Here is a 19,352-nt window from a genome sequence, read left to right on the forward strand (position 1 = left end):
ACACTGTAAATAATAATGAGGAGATTAAAGCTGTGTGTGGTGTGTAGGAGCTCCACAGCAGACTGTGTGTAATAAATGATGATTAATCAGGTTTAATGTGGTCAGTGTGAGGGCAGTTCTGTACTGTAATACACTGTAAATAATAATGAGGAGATTAAAGCTGTGTGTGGTGTGTAGGAGCTCCACAGCAGACTGTGTGTAATAAATGATGATTAATCAGGTTTAATGTGGTCAGTGTGAGGGCAGTTCTGTACTGTAATACACTGTAAATAATAATGAGGAGATTAAAGCTGTGTGTGGTGTGTAGGAGCTCCACAGCAGACTGTGTGTAATAAATGATGATTAATCAGGTTTAATGTGGTCAGTGTGAGGGCAGTTCTGTACTGTAATACACTGTAAATAATAATGAGGAGATTAAAGCTGTGTGTGGTGTGTAGGAGCTCCACAGCAGACTGTGTGTAATAAATGATGATTAATCAGGTTTAATGTGGTCAGTGTGAGGGCAGTTCTGTACTGTAATACACTGTAAATAATAATGAGGAGATTAAAGCTGTGTGTGGTGTGTAGGAGCTCCACAGCAGACTGTGTGTAATAAATGATGATTAATCAGGTTTAATGTGGTCAGTGTGAGGGCAGTTCTGTACTGTAATACACTGTAAATAATAATGAGGAGATTAAAGCTGTGTGTGGTGTGTAGGAGCTCCACAGCAGACTGTGTGTAATAAATGATGATTAATCAGGTTTAATGTGGTCAGTGTGAGGGCAGTTCTGTACTGTAATACACTGTAAATAATAATGAGGAGATTAAAGCTGTGTGTGGTGTGTAGGAGCTCCACAGCAGACTGTGTGTAATAAATGATGATTAATCAGGTTTAATGTGGTCAGTGTGAGGGCAGTTCTGTACTGTAATACACTGTAAATAATAATGAGGAGATTAAAGCTGTGTGTGGTGTGTAGGAGCTCCACAGCAGACTGTGTGTAATAAATGATGATTAATCAGGTTTAATGTGGTCAGTGTGAGGGCAGTTCTGTACTGTAATACACTGTAAAGAATAATGAGGAGATTAAAGCTGTGTGTGGTGTGTAGGAGCTCCACAGCAGACTGTGTGTAATAAATGATGATTAATCAGGTTTAATGTGGTCAGTGTGAGGGCAGTTCTGTACTGTAATACACTGTAAATAATAATGAGGAGATTAAAGCTGTGTGTGGTGTGTAGGAGCTCCACAGCAGACTGTGTGTAATAAATGATGATTAATCAGGTTTAATGTGGTCAGTGTGAGGGCAGTTCTGTACTGTAATACACTGTAAATAATAATGAGGAGATTAAAGCTGTGTGTGGTGTGTAGGAGCTCCAACAGCAGACTGTGTGTAATAAATGATGATTAATCAGGTTTAATGTGGTCAGTGTGAGGGCAGTTCTGTACTGTAGTACACTGTAAATAATAATGAGGAGATTAAAGCTGTGTGTGGTGTGTAGGAGCTCCACAGCAGACTGTGTGTAATAAATGATGAATTATCAGGTTTAATGTGGTCAGTGTGAGGGCAGTTCTGTACTGTAATACACTGTAAATAATAATGAGGAGATTAAAGCTGTGTGTGGTGTGTAGGAGCTCCACAGCAGACTGTGTGTAATAAATGATGATTAATCAGGTTTAATGTGGTCAGTGTGAGGGCAGTTCTGTACTGTAATACACTGTAAATAATAATGAGGAGGATTAAAGCTGTGTGTGGTGTGTAGGAGCTCCACAGCAGACTGTGTGTAAATAATGATGATTAATCAGGTTTAATGTGGTCAGTGTGAGGGCAGTTCTGTACTGTAATACACTGTAAATAATAATGAGGAGATTAAAGCTGTGTGTGGTGTGTAGGAGCTCCACAGCAGTCTGTGTGTATTAAATGATGATTAATCAGGTTTAATGTGGTCAGTGTGAGGGCAGTTCTGTACTGTAATACACTGTAAATAATAATGAGGAGATTAAAGCTGTGTGTGGTGTGTAGGAGCTCCACAGCAGACTGTGTGTAATAAATGATGATTAATCAGGTTTAATGTGGTCAGTGTGAGGGCAGTTCTGTACTGTAATACACTGTAAATAATAATGAGGAGATTAAAGCTGTGTGTGGTGTGTAGGAGCTCCACAGCAGACTGTGTGTAATAAATGATGATTAATCAGGTTTAATGTGGTCAGTGTGAGGGCAGTTCTGTACTGTAATACACTGTAAATAATAATGAGGAGATTAAAGCTGTGTGTGGTGTGTAGGAGCTCCACAGCAGACTGTGTGTAATAAATGATGATTAATCAGGTTTAATGTGGTCAGTGTGAGGGCAGTTCTGTACTGTAATACACTGTAAATAATAATGAGGAGATTAAAGCTGTGTGTGGTGTGTAGGAGCTCCACAGCAGACTGTGTGTAATAAATGATGATTAATCAGGTTTAATGTGGTGAGTGTGAGGGCAGTTCTGTACTGTAATACACTGTAAATAATAATGAGGAGATTAAAGCTGTGTGTGGTGTGTAGGAGCTCCACAGCAGACTGTGTGTAATAAATGATGATTAATCAGGTTTAATGTGGTCAGTGTGAGGGCAGTTCTGTACTGTAATACACTGTAAATAATAATGAGGAGATTAAAGCTGTGTGTGGTGTGTAGGAGCTCCACAGCAGACTGTGTGTAATAAATGATGATTAATCAGGTTTAATGTGGTCAGTGTGAGGGCAGTTCTGTACTGTAATACACTGTAAATAATAATGAGGAGATTAAAGCTGTGTGTGGTGTGTAGGAGCTCCACAGCAGACTGTGTGTAATAAATGATGATTAATCAGGTTTAATGTGGTCAGTGTGAGGGCAGTTCTGTACTGTAATACACTGTAAATAATAATGAGGAGATTAAAGCTGTGTGTGGTGTGTAGGAGCTCCACAGCAGACTGTGTGTAATAAATGATGATTAATCAGGTTTAATGTGGTCAGTGTGAGGGCAGTTCTGTACTGTAATACACTGTAAATAATAATGAGGAGATTAAAGCTGTGTGTGTGTGTAGGAGCTCCACAGCAGACTGTGTGTAATAAATGATGATTAATCAGGTTTATGTGGTCAGTGTGAGGGCAGTTCTGTACTGTAATACACTGTAAATAATAATGAGGAGATTAAAGCTGTGTGTGGTGTGTAGGAGCTCCACAGCAGACTGTGTGTAATAAATGATGATTAATCAGGTTTAATGTGGTCAGTGTGAGGGCAGTTCTGTACTGTAATACACTGTAAATAATAATGAGGAGATTAAAGCTGTGTGTGGTGTGTAGGAGCTCCACAGCAGACTGTGTGTAATAAATGATGATTAATCAGGTTTAATGTGGTCAGTGTGAGGGCAGTTCTGTACTGTAATACACTGTAAATAATAATGAGGAGATTAAAGCTGTGTGTGGTGTGTAGGAGCTCCACAGCAGACTGTGTGTATAAATGATGATTAATCAGGTTTAATGTGGTCAGTGTGAGGGCAGTTCTGTACTGTAATACACTGTAATAATAATGAGGAGATTAAAGCTGTGTGTGGTGTGTAGGAGCTCCACAGCAGACTGTGTGTAATAAATGATGATTAATCAGGTTTAATGTGGTCAGTGTGAGGGCAGTTCTGTACTGTAATACACTGTAAATAATAATGAGGAGATTAAAGCTGTGTGTGGTGGTAGGAGCTCCACAGCAGACTGTGTGTAATAAATGATGATTAATCAGGTTTAATGTGGTCAGTGTGAGGGCAGTTCTGTACTGTAATACACTGTAAATAATAATGAGGAGATTAAAGCTGTGTGTGGTGTGTAGGAGCTCCACAGCAGACTGTGTGTAATAAATGATGATTAATCAGGTTTAATGTGGTCAGTGTGAGGGCAGTTCTGTACTGTAATACACTGTAAATAATAATGAGGAGATTAAAGCTGTGTGTGGTGTGTAGGAGCTCCACAGCAGACTGTGTGTAATAAATGATGATTAATCAGGTTTAATGTGGTCAGTGTGAGGGCAGTTCTGTACTGTAATACACTGTAAATAATAATGAGGAGATTAAAGCTGTGTGTGGTGTGTAGGAGCTCCACAGCAGACTGTGTGTAATAAATGATGATTAATCAGGTTTAATGTGGTCAGTGTGAGGGCAGTTCTGTACTGTAATACACTGTAAATAATAATGAGGAGATTAAAGCTGTGTGTGGTGTGTAGGAGCTCCACAGCAGACTGTGTGTAATAAATGATGATTAATCAGGTTTAATGTGGTCAGTGTGAGGGCAGTTCTGTACTGTAATACACTGTAAATAATAATGAGGAGATTAAAGCTGTGTGTGGTGTGTAGGAGCTCCACAGCAGACTGTGTGTAATAAATGATGATTAATCAGGTTTAATGTGGTCAGTGTGAGGGCAGTTCTGTACTGTAATACACTGTAAATAATAATGAGGAGATTAAAGCTGTGTGTGGTGTGTAGGAGCTCCACAGCAGACTGTGTGTAATAAATGATGATTAATCAGGTTTAATGTGGTCAGTGTGAGGGCAGTTCTGTACTGTAATACACTGTAAATAATAATGAGGAGATTAAAGCTGTGTGTGGTGTGTAGGAGCTCCACAGCAGACTGTGTGTAATAAATGATGATTAATCAGGTTTAATGTGGTCAGTGTGAGGGCAGTTCTGTACTGTAATACACTGTAAATAATAATGAGGAGATTAAAGCTGTGTGTGGTGTGTAGGAGCTCCACAGCAGACTGTGTGTAATAAATGATGATTAATCAGGTTTAATGTGGTCAGTGTGAGGGCAGTTCTGTACTGTAATACACTGTAAATAATAATGAGGAGATTAAAGCTGTGTGTGGTGTGTAGGAGCTCCACAGCAGACTGTGTGTAATAAATGATGATTAATCAGGTTTAATGTGGTCAGTGTGAGGGCAGTTCTGTACTGTAATACACTGTAAATAATAATGAGGAGATTAAAGCTGTGTGTGGTGTGTAGGAGCTCCACAGCAGACTGTGTGTAATAAATGATGATTAATCAGGTTTAATGGTGTCAGTGTGAGGGCAGTTCTGTACTGTAATACACTGTAAATAATAATGAGGAGATTAAAGCTGTGTGTGGTGTGTATTACACACAGCAGACTGTGTGTAATAAATGATGATTAATCAGGTTTAATGTGGTCAGTGTGAGGGCAGTTCTGTACTGTAATACACTGTAAATAATAATGAGGAGATTAAAGCTGTGTGTGGTGTGTAGGAGCTCCACAGCAGACTGTGTGTAATAAATGATGATTAATCAGGTTTAATGTGGTCAGTGTGAGGGCAGTTCTGTACTGTAATACACTGTAAATAATAATGAGGAGATTAAAGCTGATGTGTGGTGTGTAGGAGCTCCACAGCAGACTGTGTGTAATAAATGATGATTAATCAGGTTTAATGTGGTCAGTGTGAGTGCAGTTCTGTACTGTAATACACTGTAAATAATAATGAGGAGATTAAAGCTGTGTGTGGTGTGTAGGAGCTCCACAGCAGACTGTGTGTAATAAATGATGATTAATCAGGTTTAATGTGGTCAGTGTGAGGGCAGTTCTGTACTGTAATACACTGTAAATAATAATGAGGAGATTAAAGCTGTGTGTGGTGTGTAGGAGCTCCACAGCAGACTGTGTGTAATAAATGATGATTAATCAGGTTTAATGTGGTCAGTGTGAGGTCAGTTCTGTACTGTAATACACTGTAAATAATAATGAGGAGATTAAAGCTGTGTGTGGGTGTGGTAGAGCTCCACAGCAGACTGTGTGTAATAAATGATGATTAATCAGGTTTAATGTGGTCAGTGTTGAGGGCAGTTCTGTACTGTAATACACTGTAAATAATAAGAGGCGATTAAAGCTGTGTGTGGTGTGTAGGAGCTCCACAGCAGACTGTGTGTAATAAATGATGATTAATCAGGTTTAATGTGGTCAGTGTGAGGGCAGTTCTGTACTGTAATACACTGTAAATAATAATGAGGAGATTAAAGCTGTGTGTGGTGTGTAGGAGCTCCACAGCAGACTGTGGTAATAAATGCTGATTAATCAGGTTTAATGTGGTCAGTGTGAGGGCAGTTCTGTACGGTAATACACTGTAAATAATAATGAGGAGATTAAAGCTGTGTGTGGTGTGTAGGAGCTCCACAGCAGACTGTGTGTAATAAATGATGATTAATCAGGTTTAAATGTGGTCAGTGTGAGGGCAGTTCTGTACTGTAATACACTGTAAATAATAATGAGGAGATTAAAGCTGTGTGTGGTGTGTAGGAGCTCCACAGCAGACTGTGTGTAATAAATGATGATTAATCAGGTTTAATGTGGTCAGTGTGAGGGCAGTTCTGTACTGTAATACACTGTAAATAATAATGAGGAGATTAAAGCTGTGTGTGGTGTGTAGGAGCTCCACAGCAGACTGTGTGTAATAAATGATGATTAATCAGGTTTAATGTGGTCAGTGTGAGGGCAGTTCTGTACTGTAATACACTGTAAATAATAATGAGGAGATTAAAGCTGTGTGTGGTGTGTAGGAGCTCCACAGCAGACTGTGTGTAATAAATGATGATTAATCAGGTTTAATGTGGTCAGTGTGAGGGCAGTTCTGTACTGTAATACACTGTAAATAATAATGAGGAGATTAAAGCTGTGTGTGGTGTGTAGGAGCTCCACAGCAGACTGTGTGTAATAAATGATGATTAATCAGGTTTAATGTGGTCAGTGTGAGGGCAGTTCTGTACTGTAATACACTGTAAATAATAATGAGGAGATTAAAGCTGTGTGTGGTGTGTAGGAGCTCCACAGCAGACTGTGTGTAATAAATGATGATTAATCAGGTTTAATGTGGTCAGTGTGAGGGCAGTTCTGTACTGTAATACACTGTAATAATAATGAGGAGATTAAAGCTGTGTGTGGTGTGTAGGAGCTCCACAGCAGACTGTAGTAATAAATGATGATTAATCAGGTTTAATGTGGTCAGTGTGAGGGCAGTTCTGTACTGTAATACACTGTAAATAATAATGAGGAGATTAAAGCTGTGTGTGGTGTGTAGGAGCTCCACAGCAGACTGTGTGTAATAAATGATGATTAATCAGGTTTAATGTGGTCAGTGTGAGGGCAGTTCTGTACTGTAATACACTGTAAATAATAATGAGGAGATTAAAGCTGTGTGTGGTGTGTAGAGCTCCAACAGCAGACTGTGTGTAATAAATGATGATTAATCAGGTTAATGTGGTCAGTGTGAGGGCAGTTCTGTACTGTAATACACTGTAAATAATAATGAGGAGATTAAAGCTGTGTGTGGTGTGTAGGAGCTCCACAGCAGACTGTGTGTAATAAATGATGATTAATCAGGTTTAATGTGGTCAGTGTGAGGGCAGTTCTGTACTGTAATACACTGTAAATAATAATGAGGAGATTAAAGCTGTGTGTGGTGTGTAGGAGCTCCACAGCAGACTGTGTGTAATAAATGATGATTAATCAGGTTTAATGTGGTCAGTGTGAGGGCAGTTCTGTACTGTAATACACTGTAAATAATAATGAGGAGATTAAAGCTGTGTGTGGTGTGTAGGAGCTCCACAGCAGACTGTGTGTAATAAATGATGATTAATCAGGTTTAATGTGGTCAGTGTGAGGGCAGTTCTGTACTGTAATACACTGTAAATAATAATGAGGAGATTAAAGCTGTGTGTGGTGTGTAGGAGCTCCACAGCAGACTGTGTGTAATAAATGATGATTAATCAGGTTAATGTGGTCAGTGTGAGGGCAGTTCTGTACTGTAATACACTGTAAATAATAATGAGGAGATTAAAGCTGTGTGTGGTGTGTAGGAGCTCCACAGCAGACTGTGTGTAATAAATGATGATTAATCAGGTTTAATGTGGTCAGTGTGAGGGCAGTTCTGTACTGTAATACACTGTAAATAATAATGAGGAGATTAAAGCTGTGTGTGGTGTGTAGGAGCTCCACAGCAGACTGTGTGTAATAAATGATGATTAATCAGGTTTAATGTGGTCAGTGTGAGGGCAGTTCTGTACTGTAATACACTGTAAATAATAATGAGGAGATTAAAGCTGTGTGTGGTGTGTAGGAGCTCCACAGCAGACTGTGTGTAATAAATGATGATTAATCAGGTTTAATGTGGTCAGTGTGAGGGCAGTTCTGTACTGTAATACACTGTAAATAATAATGAGGAGATTAAAGCTGTGTGTGGTGTGTAGGAGCTCCACAGCAGACTGTGTGTAATAAATGATGATTAATCAGGTTTAATGTGGTCAGTGTGAGGGCAGTTCTGTACTGTAATACACTGTAAATAATAATGAGGAGATTAAAGCTGTGTGTGGTGTGTAGGAGCTCCACAGCAGACTGTGTGTAATAAATGATGATTAATCAGGTTTAATGTGGTCAGTGTGAGGGCAGTTCTGTACTGTAATACACTGTAAATAATAATGAGGAGATTAAAGCTGTGTGTGGTGTGTAGGAGCTCCACAGCAGACTGTGTGTAATAAATGATGATTAATCAGGTTTAATGTGGTCAGTGTGAGGGCAGTTCTGTACTGTAATACACTGTAAATAATAATGAGGAGATTAAAGCTGTGTGTGGTGTGTAGGAGCTCCACAGCAGACTGTGTGTAATAATGATGATTAATCAGGTTTAATGTGGTCAGTGTGAGGGCAGTTCTGTACTGTAATACACTGTAAATAATAATGAGGAGATTAAAGCTGTGTGTGGTGTGTAGGAGCTCCACAGCAGACTGTGTGTAATAAATGATGATTAATCAGGTTTAATGTGGTCAGTGTGAGGGCAGTTCTGTACTGTAATACACTGTAAATAATAATGAGGAGATTAAAGCTGTGTGTGGTGTGTAGGAGCTCCACAGCAGACTGTGTGTAATAAATGATGATTAATCAGGTTTAATGTGGTCAGTGTGAGGGCAGTTCTGTACTGTAATACACTGTAAATAATAATGAGGAGATTAAAGCTGTGTGTGGTGTGTAGGAGCTCCACAGCAGACTGTGTGTAATAAATGATGATTAATCAGGTTTAATGTGGTCAGTGTGAGGGCAGTTCTGTACTGTAATACACTGTAAATAATAATGAGGAGATTAAAGCTGTGTGTGGTGTGTAGGAGCTCCACAGCAGACTGTGTGTAATAAATGATGATTAATCAGGTTTAATGTGGTCAGTGTGAGGGCAGTTCTGTACTGTAATACACTGTAAATAATAATGAGGAGATTAAAGCTGTGTGTGGTGTGTAGGAGCTCCACAGCAGACTGTGTGTAATAAATGATGATTAATCAGGTTTAATGTGGTCAGTGTGAGGGCAGTTCTGTACTGTAATACACTGTAAATAATAATGAGGAGATTAAAGCTGTGTGTGGTGTGTAGGAGCTCCACAGCAGACTGTGTGTAATAAATGATGATTAATCAGGTTTAATGTGGTCAGTGTGAGGGCAGTTCTGTACTGTAATACACTGTAAATAATAATGAGGAGATTAAAGCTGTGTGTGGTGTGTAGGAGCTCCACAGCAGACTGTGTGTAATAAATGATGATTAATCAGGTTTAATGTGGTCAGTGTGAGGGCAGTTCTGTACTGTAATACACTGTAAATAATAATGAGGAGATTAAAGCTGTGTGTGGTGTGTAGGAGCTCCACAGCAGACTGTGTGTAATAAATGATGATTAATCAGGTTTAATGTGGTCAGTGTGAGGGCAGTTCTGTACTGTAATACACTGTAAATAATAATGAGGAGATTAAAGCTGTGTGTGGTGTGTAGGAGCTCCACAGCAGACTGTGTGTAATAAATGATGATTAATCAGGTTTAATGTGGTCAGTGTGAGGGCAGTTCTGTACTGTAATACACTGTAAATAATAATGAGGAGATTAAAGCTGTGTGTGGTGTGTAGGAGCTCCACAGCAGACTGTGTGTAATAAATGATGATTAATCAGGTTTAATGTGGTCAGTGTGAGGGCAGTTCTGTACTGTAATACACTGTAAATAATAATGAGGAGATTAAAGCTGTGTGTGGTGTGTAGGAGCTCCACAGCAGACTGTGTGTAATAAATGATGATTAATCAGGTTTAATGTGGTCAGTGTGAGGGCAGTTCTGTACTGTAATACACTGTAAATAATAATGAGGAGATTAAAGCTGTGTGTGGTGTGTAGGAGCTCCACAGCAGACTGTGTGTAATAAATGATGATTAATCAGGTTTAATGTGGTCAGTGTGAGGGCAGTTCTGTACTGTAATACACTGTAAAAAATAATGAGGAGATTAAAGCTGTGTGGTGGTGTGTAGGAGCTCCACAGCAGACTGTGTGTAATAAATGATGATTAATCAGGTTTAATGTGGTCAGTGTGAGGGCAGTTCTGTACTGTAATACACTGTAAATAATAATGAGGAGATTAAAGCTGTGTGTGGTGTGTAGGAGCTCCACAGCAGACTGTGTGTAATAAATGATGATTAATCAGGTTTAATGTGGTCAGTGTGAGGGCAGTTCTGTACTGTAATACACTGTAAATAATAATGAGGAGATTAAAGCTGTGTGTGGTGTGTAGGAGCTCCACAGCAGACTGTGTGTAATAAATGATGATTAATCAGGTTTAATGTGGTCAGTGTGAGGGCAGTTCTGTACTGTAATACACTGTAAATAATAATGAGGAGATTAAAGCTGTGTGTGGTGTGTAGGAGCTCCACAGCAGACTGTGTGTAATAAATGATGATTAATCAGGTTTAATGTGGTCAGTGTGAGGGCAGTTCTGTACTGTAATACACTGTAAATAATAATGAGGAGATTAAAGCTGTGTGTGGTGTGTAGGAGCTCCACAGCAGACTGTGTGTAATAAATGATGATTAATCAGGTTTAATGTGGTCAGTGTGAGGGCAGTTCTGTACTGTAATACACTGTAAATAATAATGAGGAGATTAAAGCTGTGTGTGGTGTGTAGGAGCTCCACAGCAGACTGTGTGTAATAAATGATGATTAATCAGGTTTAATGTGGTCAGTGTGAGGGCAGTTCTGTACTGTAATACACTGTAAATAATAATGAGGAGATTAAAGCTGTGTGTGGTGTGTAGGAGCTCCACAGCAGACTGTGTGTAATAAATGATGATTAATCAGGTTTAATGTGGTCAGTGTGAGGGCAGTTCTGTACTGTAATACACTGTAAATAATAATGAGGAGATTAAAGCTGTGTGTGGTGTGTAGGAGCTCCACAGCAGACTGTGTGTAATAAATGATGATTAATCAGGTTTAATGTGGTCAGTGTGAGGGCAGTTCTGTACTGTAATACACTGTAAATAATAATGAGGAGATTAAAGCTGTGTGTGGTGTGTAGGAGCTCCACAGCAGACTGTGTGTAATAAATGATGATTAATCAGGTTTAATGTGGTCAGTGTGAGGGCAGTTCTGTACTGTAATACACTGTAAATAATAATGAGGAGATTAAAGCTGTGTGTGGTGTGTAGGAGCTCCACAGCAGACTGTGTGTAATAAATGATGATTAATCAGGTTTAATGTGGTCAGTGTGAGGGCAGTTCTGTACTGTAATACACTGTAAATAATAATGAGGAGATTAAAGCTGTGTGTGGTGTGTAGGAGCTCCACAGCAGACTGTGTGTAATAAATGATGATTAATCAGGTTTAATGTGGTCAGTGTGAGGGCAGTTCTGTACTGTAATACACTGTAAATAATAATGAGGAGATTAAAGCTGTGTGTGGTGTGTAGGAGCTCCACAGCAGACTGTGTGTAATAAATGATGATTAATCAGGTTTAATGTGGTCAGTGTGAGGGCAGTTCTGTACTGTAATACACTGTAAATAATAATGAGGAGATTAAAGCTGTGTGTGGTGTGTAGGAGCTCCACAGCAGACTGTGTGTAATAAATGATGATTAATCAGGTTTAATGTGGTCAGTGTGAGGGCAGTTCTGTACTGTAATACACTGTAAATAATAATGAGGAGATTAAAGCTGTGTGTGGTGTGTAGGAGCTCCACAGCAGACTGTGTGTAATAAATGATGATTAATCAGGTTTAATGTGGTCAGTGTGAGGGCAGTTCTGTACTGTAATACACTGTAAATAATAATAAATAAACACCACATAGTTTAAAATGTCTGTTTTGTGTGTTTTTCAGATAAACCACAGCCTCCATGGTGGTCAATTGTATTGATAACTGCCTTTGTGATCCTGGTATTGGTGGCACTTTCGCTTTATCTGATGAAGTACAGTCAGACATGCAGAAGAAGGATTCAACGTTTCTATAGGTTTGTGCACATGCTTGAAATCTACCATTTAATCAATGAGAGATAAAAATCCATCAACCTCCCTCTCCCTGTCTCCCTCACGTTCTCCTTCGCTCTCTCTGTCTCACGTTCTCTCTCTTTCATGTACATGTGTGGCCGTCTGAGGTGTGAGTGGACCATGTGTGAGAGCGTCTGGCTTTCTGGCTTTTTTCTGTCTCTTTAATTTAGTTTTTTATTGTCTTTTCTATTATTCATTAAATGTAGCTCGCCCTCACAGGCAGGAGGTTGGCAGGGGAAGTCAGGCTAGGAGAGGGGTGTGGGTTTAATGGAGCTTGGCTCTGACATTCAGGATTGATGAGTTTGATTATGTCATGTTTGCCACAGCTGGGACAATGATTTATTTAGGCTGTGGCTTGGTAGGGCACCTAGTGCAGAACTGCTCGGGAAAGCTGGTGGAGGCTTAGCCTGGACCCAGTCATGCTGACGTGGCAATTGGTCATGGGCAAGATAGGATGAAGGAGATGGGAATGAGGGGCAGAGTGAAAGTTTGACTATAACTGAGGAGCAGGGCAGTGTTTCAGGGAGAACAGCAAACAGCAGTCTAACTGGGCGAGGTGGGTCAGTGCAAGGGAAAGGGAGGGGACAGACTAGCCAGCACGGTAAAAAGACCAAAACAAAGAAAAGTTTAGTGTCTTTAACTCTGTCTCAGAATGAAATTGCCCCGGTGACTAAATCATAGGTTTCTGTTCCTGCTCTTCATTGAGATGTATGATATCAAACTCTACTCGCTTAATCTGAATGGAGCCAGAGATGCGAGGAAAAGGGCAGTCCTGTACGAGATGCTGAAAGTTAAGCAGGTGGACGGGTTGCCAGGGTTCAGGAAACAAACAGTGACTGCGTGAGGAAGGTGGACTGGCAGGGGGAGTGGGGGGGCAGGGTTGTGTTAAGCCATGGGAGCTCCAGCAGTGCAGGTGTGGCTGTGCTCTTTTCTAAGGCCTTCTTGCCTCAGTCCTGTGAGTATAAGGAAGTGATGGAGGGATGGCTTTTACAAGTCATTTTGATGTGAATGAAAATGTTTATTTGGTTTTTCACCAGTAACACCCAGAGAGGGTGCTTTTATAGTAAAGCTCTCGCAGTCTTTAGCAAAGTGTGACACTGATAAATCCTTGGGGAGTGTTGTGGAGTGATTTTAATTGCACAGGTAGTCTTTTAGATAAAAACCACATAGAGCCACAAACGGCTTCGAGGCCTATTTTAAATAGCTTAATTAAGATTCATGATCTGGCTGATGTGTGGCGCAGTAAACAAACACTGCTCGACAATACACATGGGCACATGTGCGTGATGGTTTTCTCTTTGGCTAGGCTGGACAGGATTTATTGTTGTAAACATCATCTCCAGATTTTTAAACAATTACACCTGTTGGTTTCACTGATCATTGTATGGTGACAGGGTCCAGTAGAGCATATTGGCATTTTAATATAGCTCTTTTGAATGAAATTCATTTCAAAGTTTCATTTAGTTACTTTTGGGACACATGGAGGCTCAGAAAGGATGAATATGTGTCACTGCAGCAATGGTGGGATGTTGGCTAAATTCAAATACAACAGTTTTGTAAACAGTACTTTCTCAGGGTCACTAAAAAGGCTGCTGCAGAGCTTGAAAATGACATACTATTTCTCCAAAATCTGGTGGACTGGTAGACAGGGGGGACCACTGCCATATCCAGCCACTCCAGAATAGAAAAACAGCTTTAGCAGACCTGCTACAGGGGTGAGAGCACAGGGTGCATTGATCAGATCTCGCTTTCAGAACATTTCAGAGATGGATAAAGTTTTTCTTCAGTTTGGAGAAGAAAAATGGACAGAGCAGGTTCATTCATAGCCTTTGCTCAGTAGATGGCCAAGACCTCAAAGAGCTGGCAGAGGTCAGGAGGAGGGGCAGTGGAGTTTTTTTTTTTTTTTTAAAGCTGTACTCCAGTGTGTATAGGGAGGACCAGTCAGTATCACAGCGGTTCTATAAAGGTCTTGATTTTGCTGAGGTGACAGTGTTGGTGCAAGTGATTACCATGCAGGAGCTACAGTTGATGTTGCATTGCAGGCTCCAGGTATTGATGACCTATCCATTGAGTTTATAAATTATTTTGGGATGTGGTTGGGGAGGACAAGTGCCAGTGAGCTGTAGGAGAGCAGTCCTCATCCTACTGCCCAAGAAAGGTGACCTCAGTGAGGTCAAAAACTGGACGCCTGTGAGCTTGCTGTGTGCTGACAACAAGGTCCTCTCTAAAGTTTTGGCTAATCACTGAAAGAAGGTGATGGGACACGTCACACACACGGATCAGGCCTATTGTGTTCCTGGCAGGTCGGTTTTTGATAAAAGCTCTTATTAGAGATATCTTAAAAGTGTCTAGAGAGTGTTTTATGTGGATAAACGTGTCTGAGTTCAGCAAAGTCATACACCTTGACAATAGGACTCTTGACTGGATTGAGTGGACTGCACTATGATTGCCTGGATGCTAAAGTCATGGACAGAGGGTGTGTTAAAAAATGTAATCAGTCTAAACTGAAGGCAGGTGGATACTCCCTGGCAGGTACATTTCAGCCTTGCCAGTGACATGAAACATGCATGGAGGGTGCTCTACAAATCACAGTGGACCAAGTCAGCTCGCATGGCAGAGTTGCTGTCAATGCATTTGTGTCCATTTTAAGCCCTACAGTCTCCTCAGAGAGCTGCTCCATTGTTTTACACAGTTTGCTAGACTGAATGGTTTGTTTAGGTTTCTGAGTTCACGTTTTACTGCTTTTGTGAATGTCTTAACCTTCATATTTTTATTTTAGTTGCCAAACAAAGAGGAAAAAGTACCAGTTGATTAATTTTATTTTAGGTCAGGCCAAAGTAGCATTTGTTTTGCAGAAAGAAGAAGCTATACTCTATATTGTGATGTCTGCCAGGTCTTTGATGGATTGGTACAGCCAAGAATTAAGATTGATTTTAGTTTCTATAAGATGTGGATTCTATAAGTGCAGGACTATGACAGTTTGAAAGGGTGTGGGATTATGGTGAGGTCCTCTGTCCAATAGATGGTAGTGATCTGACATTTTCTGATGTTTTGCAATAATATATTTATTATTTATTTGTTTTTGTGTGGTTAACTGATGGACAATAAAGAATGGTAAACTCACATTTTCTCTCTCTCCATTTCCATTCAAAATTCCAATCTGGATTCAGGCCACACCACAGCACTGAGACGCTCTAGTTAAGATAACTAATGATCTTCTTCTTGTCTCTGATCAAGGCTACATATCTCTCTTAGTGCTACTTGACCTTAGCGCAGCTTTCGATACAGTAGACCACAATATTCTCCTAGAAAGGTTAGAAAACATGGTTGGAGTCACAGGGACGGCCCTATCATGGTTCAGATCTTACCTATCAGAACGTTATCAGTTCAGTAGGGTAAACAATTTATCTTCCAATTATTCAAAAGTGAGATTTGGAGTTCCGCAGGGCTCTATATTAGGACCATTACTATTTACACTATACATGTTACCGTTAGGCACAGTTATAAGTAACCATGGCGTAAGCTTTCATTGTTATGTAGACGATACTCAACTGTACAGATCAGCCAAACCTGATGACCAATACAGGTTAAAGAAAATGGAGGACTGTGTAAAAGACGTGAAATGCTGGATGTCACGCAACTTCCTCCTATTAAACAGTAACAAAACAGAGGTTCTCCTTCTGGGTCCTAAACTGGCTTGATCTTGTGCATGTATGAAGTCAGGTTGTGTCCCTGTTCTGGCGTTCAGATCGCCGCAGATCAGCACATTTCCCTGGGCCTGGAAATGGCACGCCTCTCTCTCCAAGACAGAAAGCGTGTTCAGAGTAGTAGGGGGATTCTGAGAGGGATGTATACAGCACAGAGGAACAGGTCCTTGTGTGAAGATGCTGAAGATGTTTTTTTCTTTTAAGCCAAATGTGGTATTTTTCTGTTTTTACAATGTCTTTATTGATGTAAATTTGATCTATACCATATAATTAGTCCACCTGAGCATCTGTTGTGGTGTACTGTACTCAGCTTTGGACGGTACTATAATTTCTCTGTATTCTTTTGGGCAGTGAGTGACCATGTCAGCCTTGCACCATGTCTCCTGTAGGATGATGTCAAGGTCTTTGATAAGAGTTTTGAACATCATAATTTAAGCTTTTCGAACCAAAGGCCGATGACCTCAAGCCTTGGATATTCAACAAACTAACTGAAAGTGAGGCAGCACAGGCTTCCTCAGAGACCTGTGAAACCAGCCACCACTTCTTTTCGAACTGCCACTCATGCACCGTCACGAGACAGCTGAATGTGCTCAGAGGAAAGCGCCAATCTCCAGATCCGCTACGCTAGCGCACAGACGCCTGTGCTGACCACCATCGCGTTGAGTGATGGCGGGAGAAGGGGGGGCCACCCTTCTCATCCAGAGAGAGCGAGGTCAATTGTGCTCTCTTGGACTTCTGGCTACAGCCAAAGCTTAGACAGTTGTGCCACTCGGGAGCCCCATATTTTCTTATTGAACATTTTATTCAGTCTTACTATAAAACCTGTAATGCATCATGTACATTTCTGTTTTATTTTTATTTATGTATTTTTTTTTTTTGGGTGTGGGGTGTTCTCCTCGTGGAGCTCCTGTGCAGTTTTTATACGAGTCTACTGCAGATGTACTGCAATAATTGCTTGATCTAACCCATGTCTTGAGTGGCAGGTGCTCCTCTGAGGGCATCAGCATAGCTGCGTTCCTGAGTTCTGAGCAGTTGGGTGTTGGTACCTCTGCTGGCTCTGATATGCTGGTGATCTTCGTGGGTGATGAAGTGCTGCCCTGGGTTGTGAGGGGCGTTACGCAGGTCTGGCTGGTGGGGTGCACTGAACTGGTTGAGGCAGGTTGTGCTTGTGGGCTCCTAGAGGGTCTATAATTTTGGTAGGTCCTCTCTGTTGCTGGGTGTTCTCCTCTGTGTTTGATGGTCATGTGAGTTTGTCGACCCAGTGCTACGTCCTTCAGTGTTTTAGCAAACTCTTTGACTATATGCCTGTTTAAGTGCATTCAAACGGAACTCCCAAATGTGGAATAAATCAGATCTGTCTGCTGTTGAGTGAATCCCCTCCTCTGTTAAATCATGTCTAAGTCACCTTTATTTCAACAGTGCATTTAAAAGACAACAAGTGTCAGCCAAAGTGCCCCACAATAGTATCAGTTAAAATAAACACTACTAACTATACAATAGTTGACAAAACTATACAATACATTGATCAAGGAAAAGAAACAACATGCATACAAATCAATTTTAATAAAAGGAATAAGGACAAGACCCCGGGATCGTCCTAGGACCCGCTAGAGGGATTACATCTCCAAGTTGACCTGGGAGCAGCTTGGGGTCCCCAGGAGTTAGCTGGAGAAAGTTGCGGGGGAACAGGGTCAACTGGGATTCTCTGCTCTCTCAACTGCTACCGCGACCCCATCTGGACTAAGACGTTAATGATGATGATGATGATGACTCAAAAGCCTGAGAAAATAGATGGCTTTTAAATTTGACGTCTTTTATGAAAAGCTGAAGACTGTTCCAGAGTCTTGGAGCAGCTACAGAAAAGCTCTCTGTTTACTGTTCAGTCTACATTCCAACCCTCAGCTATGGTCATGAGCTGTGGGTAATGACCGAAAGAACAAGATTGTGAATACGAGAGGCGGAAATGAGCTTTCTTCGCAGGTTGGCGGGCTACACCCTATTTGATGGGGTGAGGAGCTCGGTCATCTGGGAGGAGCTCGGAGTAGAAACGCTACCCCTCCACATTAAGAGGAGCCAGCTGAGGTGGTATAGCAGTCTGATTCAGATGCCCCCTGGACGCCTCCCGGCGGAGGTGTACGAGGCACGGCCTACCGGGACAAGACCCCGGGGACTTGAAGACTGTTCCAGAGTCTTGGAGCAGCTACAGAAAAGGCCCAGTCACCTTTATGTCTCATCCGAGACCATGGAATGGCTAAGAGCAACTGGTTAGAAGATCATACGACTCTTGAGGTGGAATGGAAGCAGAGGAGCTCAGAGATGTAGTTGGGATCCCAGCCATGCAATGGTTTAAAAAACAAGTAATAAAACTCTAAATTTAATTCTGTATTTTACTGGTAAGCAGTGCAGTGATGCATGTACAGGGGTGATGTCTTCCATTTCGTGGTATTAGTCAGGAGCCTTGCCTTTTGGATTAACTGCAGACCTGACAACCCTGACTGACAGACTCCCAAGTACACGGAGTTGCAAAAGTCAATACAAGAGGAAATAAAAGCATGAACAACTGGTTCCAGGTCCTTAAAAGACAGAATGCTTTGCATTTTTGCTGTATTCTTAAGTTGAAAGAACCTGCCTCTCTCAACAGCGTTATTTTGCTTCTTCCCAAAGATGATGCCGAGATTTTTTACATGGCTGTGCACATAACATGATAAAGGCTGCAGATCATTAGCTATAGCTCTGGCTGAATTAGGATTTCCAAAAATACTTCTGGACTTTCAAAACGTCTGTTTTGTCTTGGTTTAGGTTAGGATGGAGGTGAGGGGTCTATTCTTATATGCATTGTGATGCAGATGTGGATGTTTCCGAATCCATTCACAAATGTGAAAAATCGTTTTTTTCTCAATTTAATTTATAATGTAATGTTGACGAAATGCAAAAGGCAGAACTTGAAAGTGCAGAAGTGCAGCGCCTGGACAGTCTGTGACGGCACATAACAAAAACACAACTGGATGATTGAGAAATCCGACCGGCTCTGCATTAAAGCCAGGTTAGGTCAGGAGTCACAACCCAAATGTCAAGAAGAGCCATGGGAGACTCAAAATTTAATGCCCAGTATGTCTTAGTATCTGATAATGTCCTACTGTAGGCTAAAAAATATGCTTTGCTCTGCTTTAAGCTTTAACTCGACTGTAGTCACTTTCTTCTCATCTCGGCCAGGAAACCTTTCCTCAAAAGTAGAACAGTAAAATGGTAAAATGTCTCTCAACATTCAGCTGTTTTACAAGGCTGAAGTTGCTTATTCTCCAGCTTCTTGTTCAAATTTTCCCATTCCTCC

At 40.9% G+C, this 19,352-nt stretch overlaps 1 protein-coding gene across 1 annotated transcript in view; it reads left to right on the forward strand.

Annotated features, from left to right (window-relative positions):
- Nucleotides 1–13,158, forward strand: part of LOC119261806 — a 130,352-nt gene extending 117,194 nt beyond the window's left edge. The window contains exons 7-8 of the mRNA XM_037531545.1: nt 12,148–12,277; nt 12,996–13,158. Of these exons, the coding sequence (XP_037387442.1) occupies nt 12,148–12,277; nt 12,996–13,158 (293 nt within the window). The remainder of the gene's footprint in view (nt 1–12,147; nt 12,278–12,995) is intronic.
- Nucleotides 13,159–19,352: the final 6,194 nt, after the last annotated feature.

Source organism: Pygocentrus nattereri, chromosome 20 (genome assembly GCF_015220715.1).
Source record: "Pygocentrus nattereri isolate fPygNat1 chromosome 20, fPygNat1.pri, whole genome shotgun sequence".
Classification (NCBI taxonomy): Eukaryota; Metazoa; Chordata; class Actinopteri; order Characiformes; family Serrasalmidae; genus Pygocentrus; species Pygocentrus nattereri.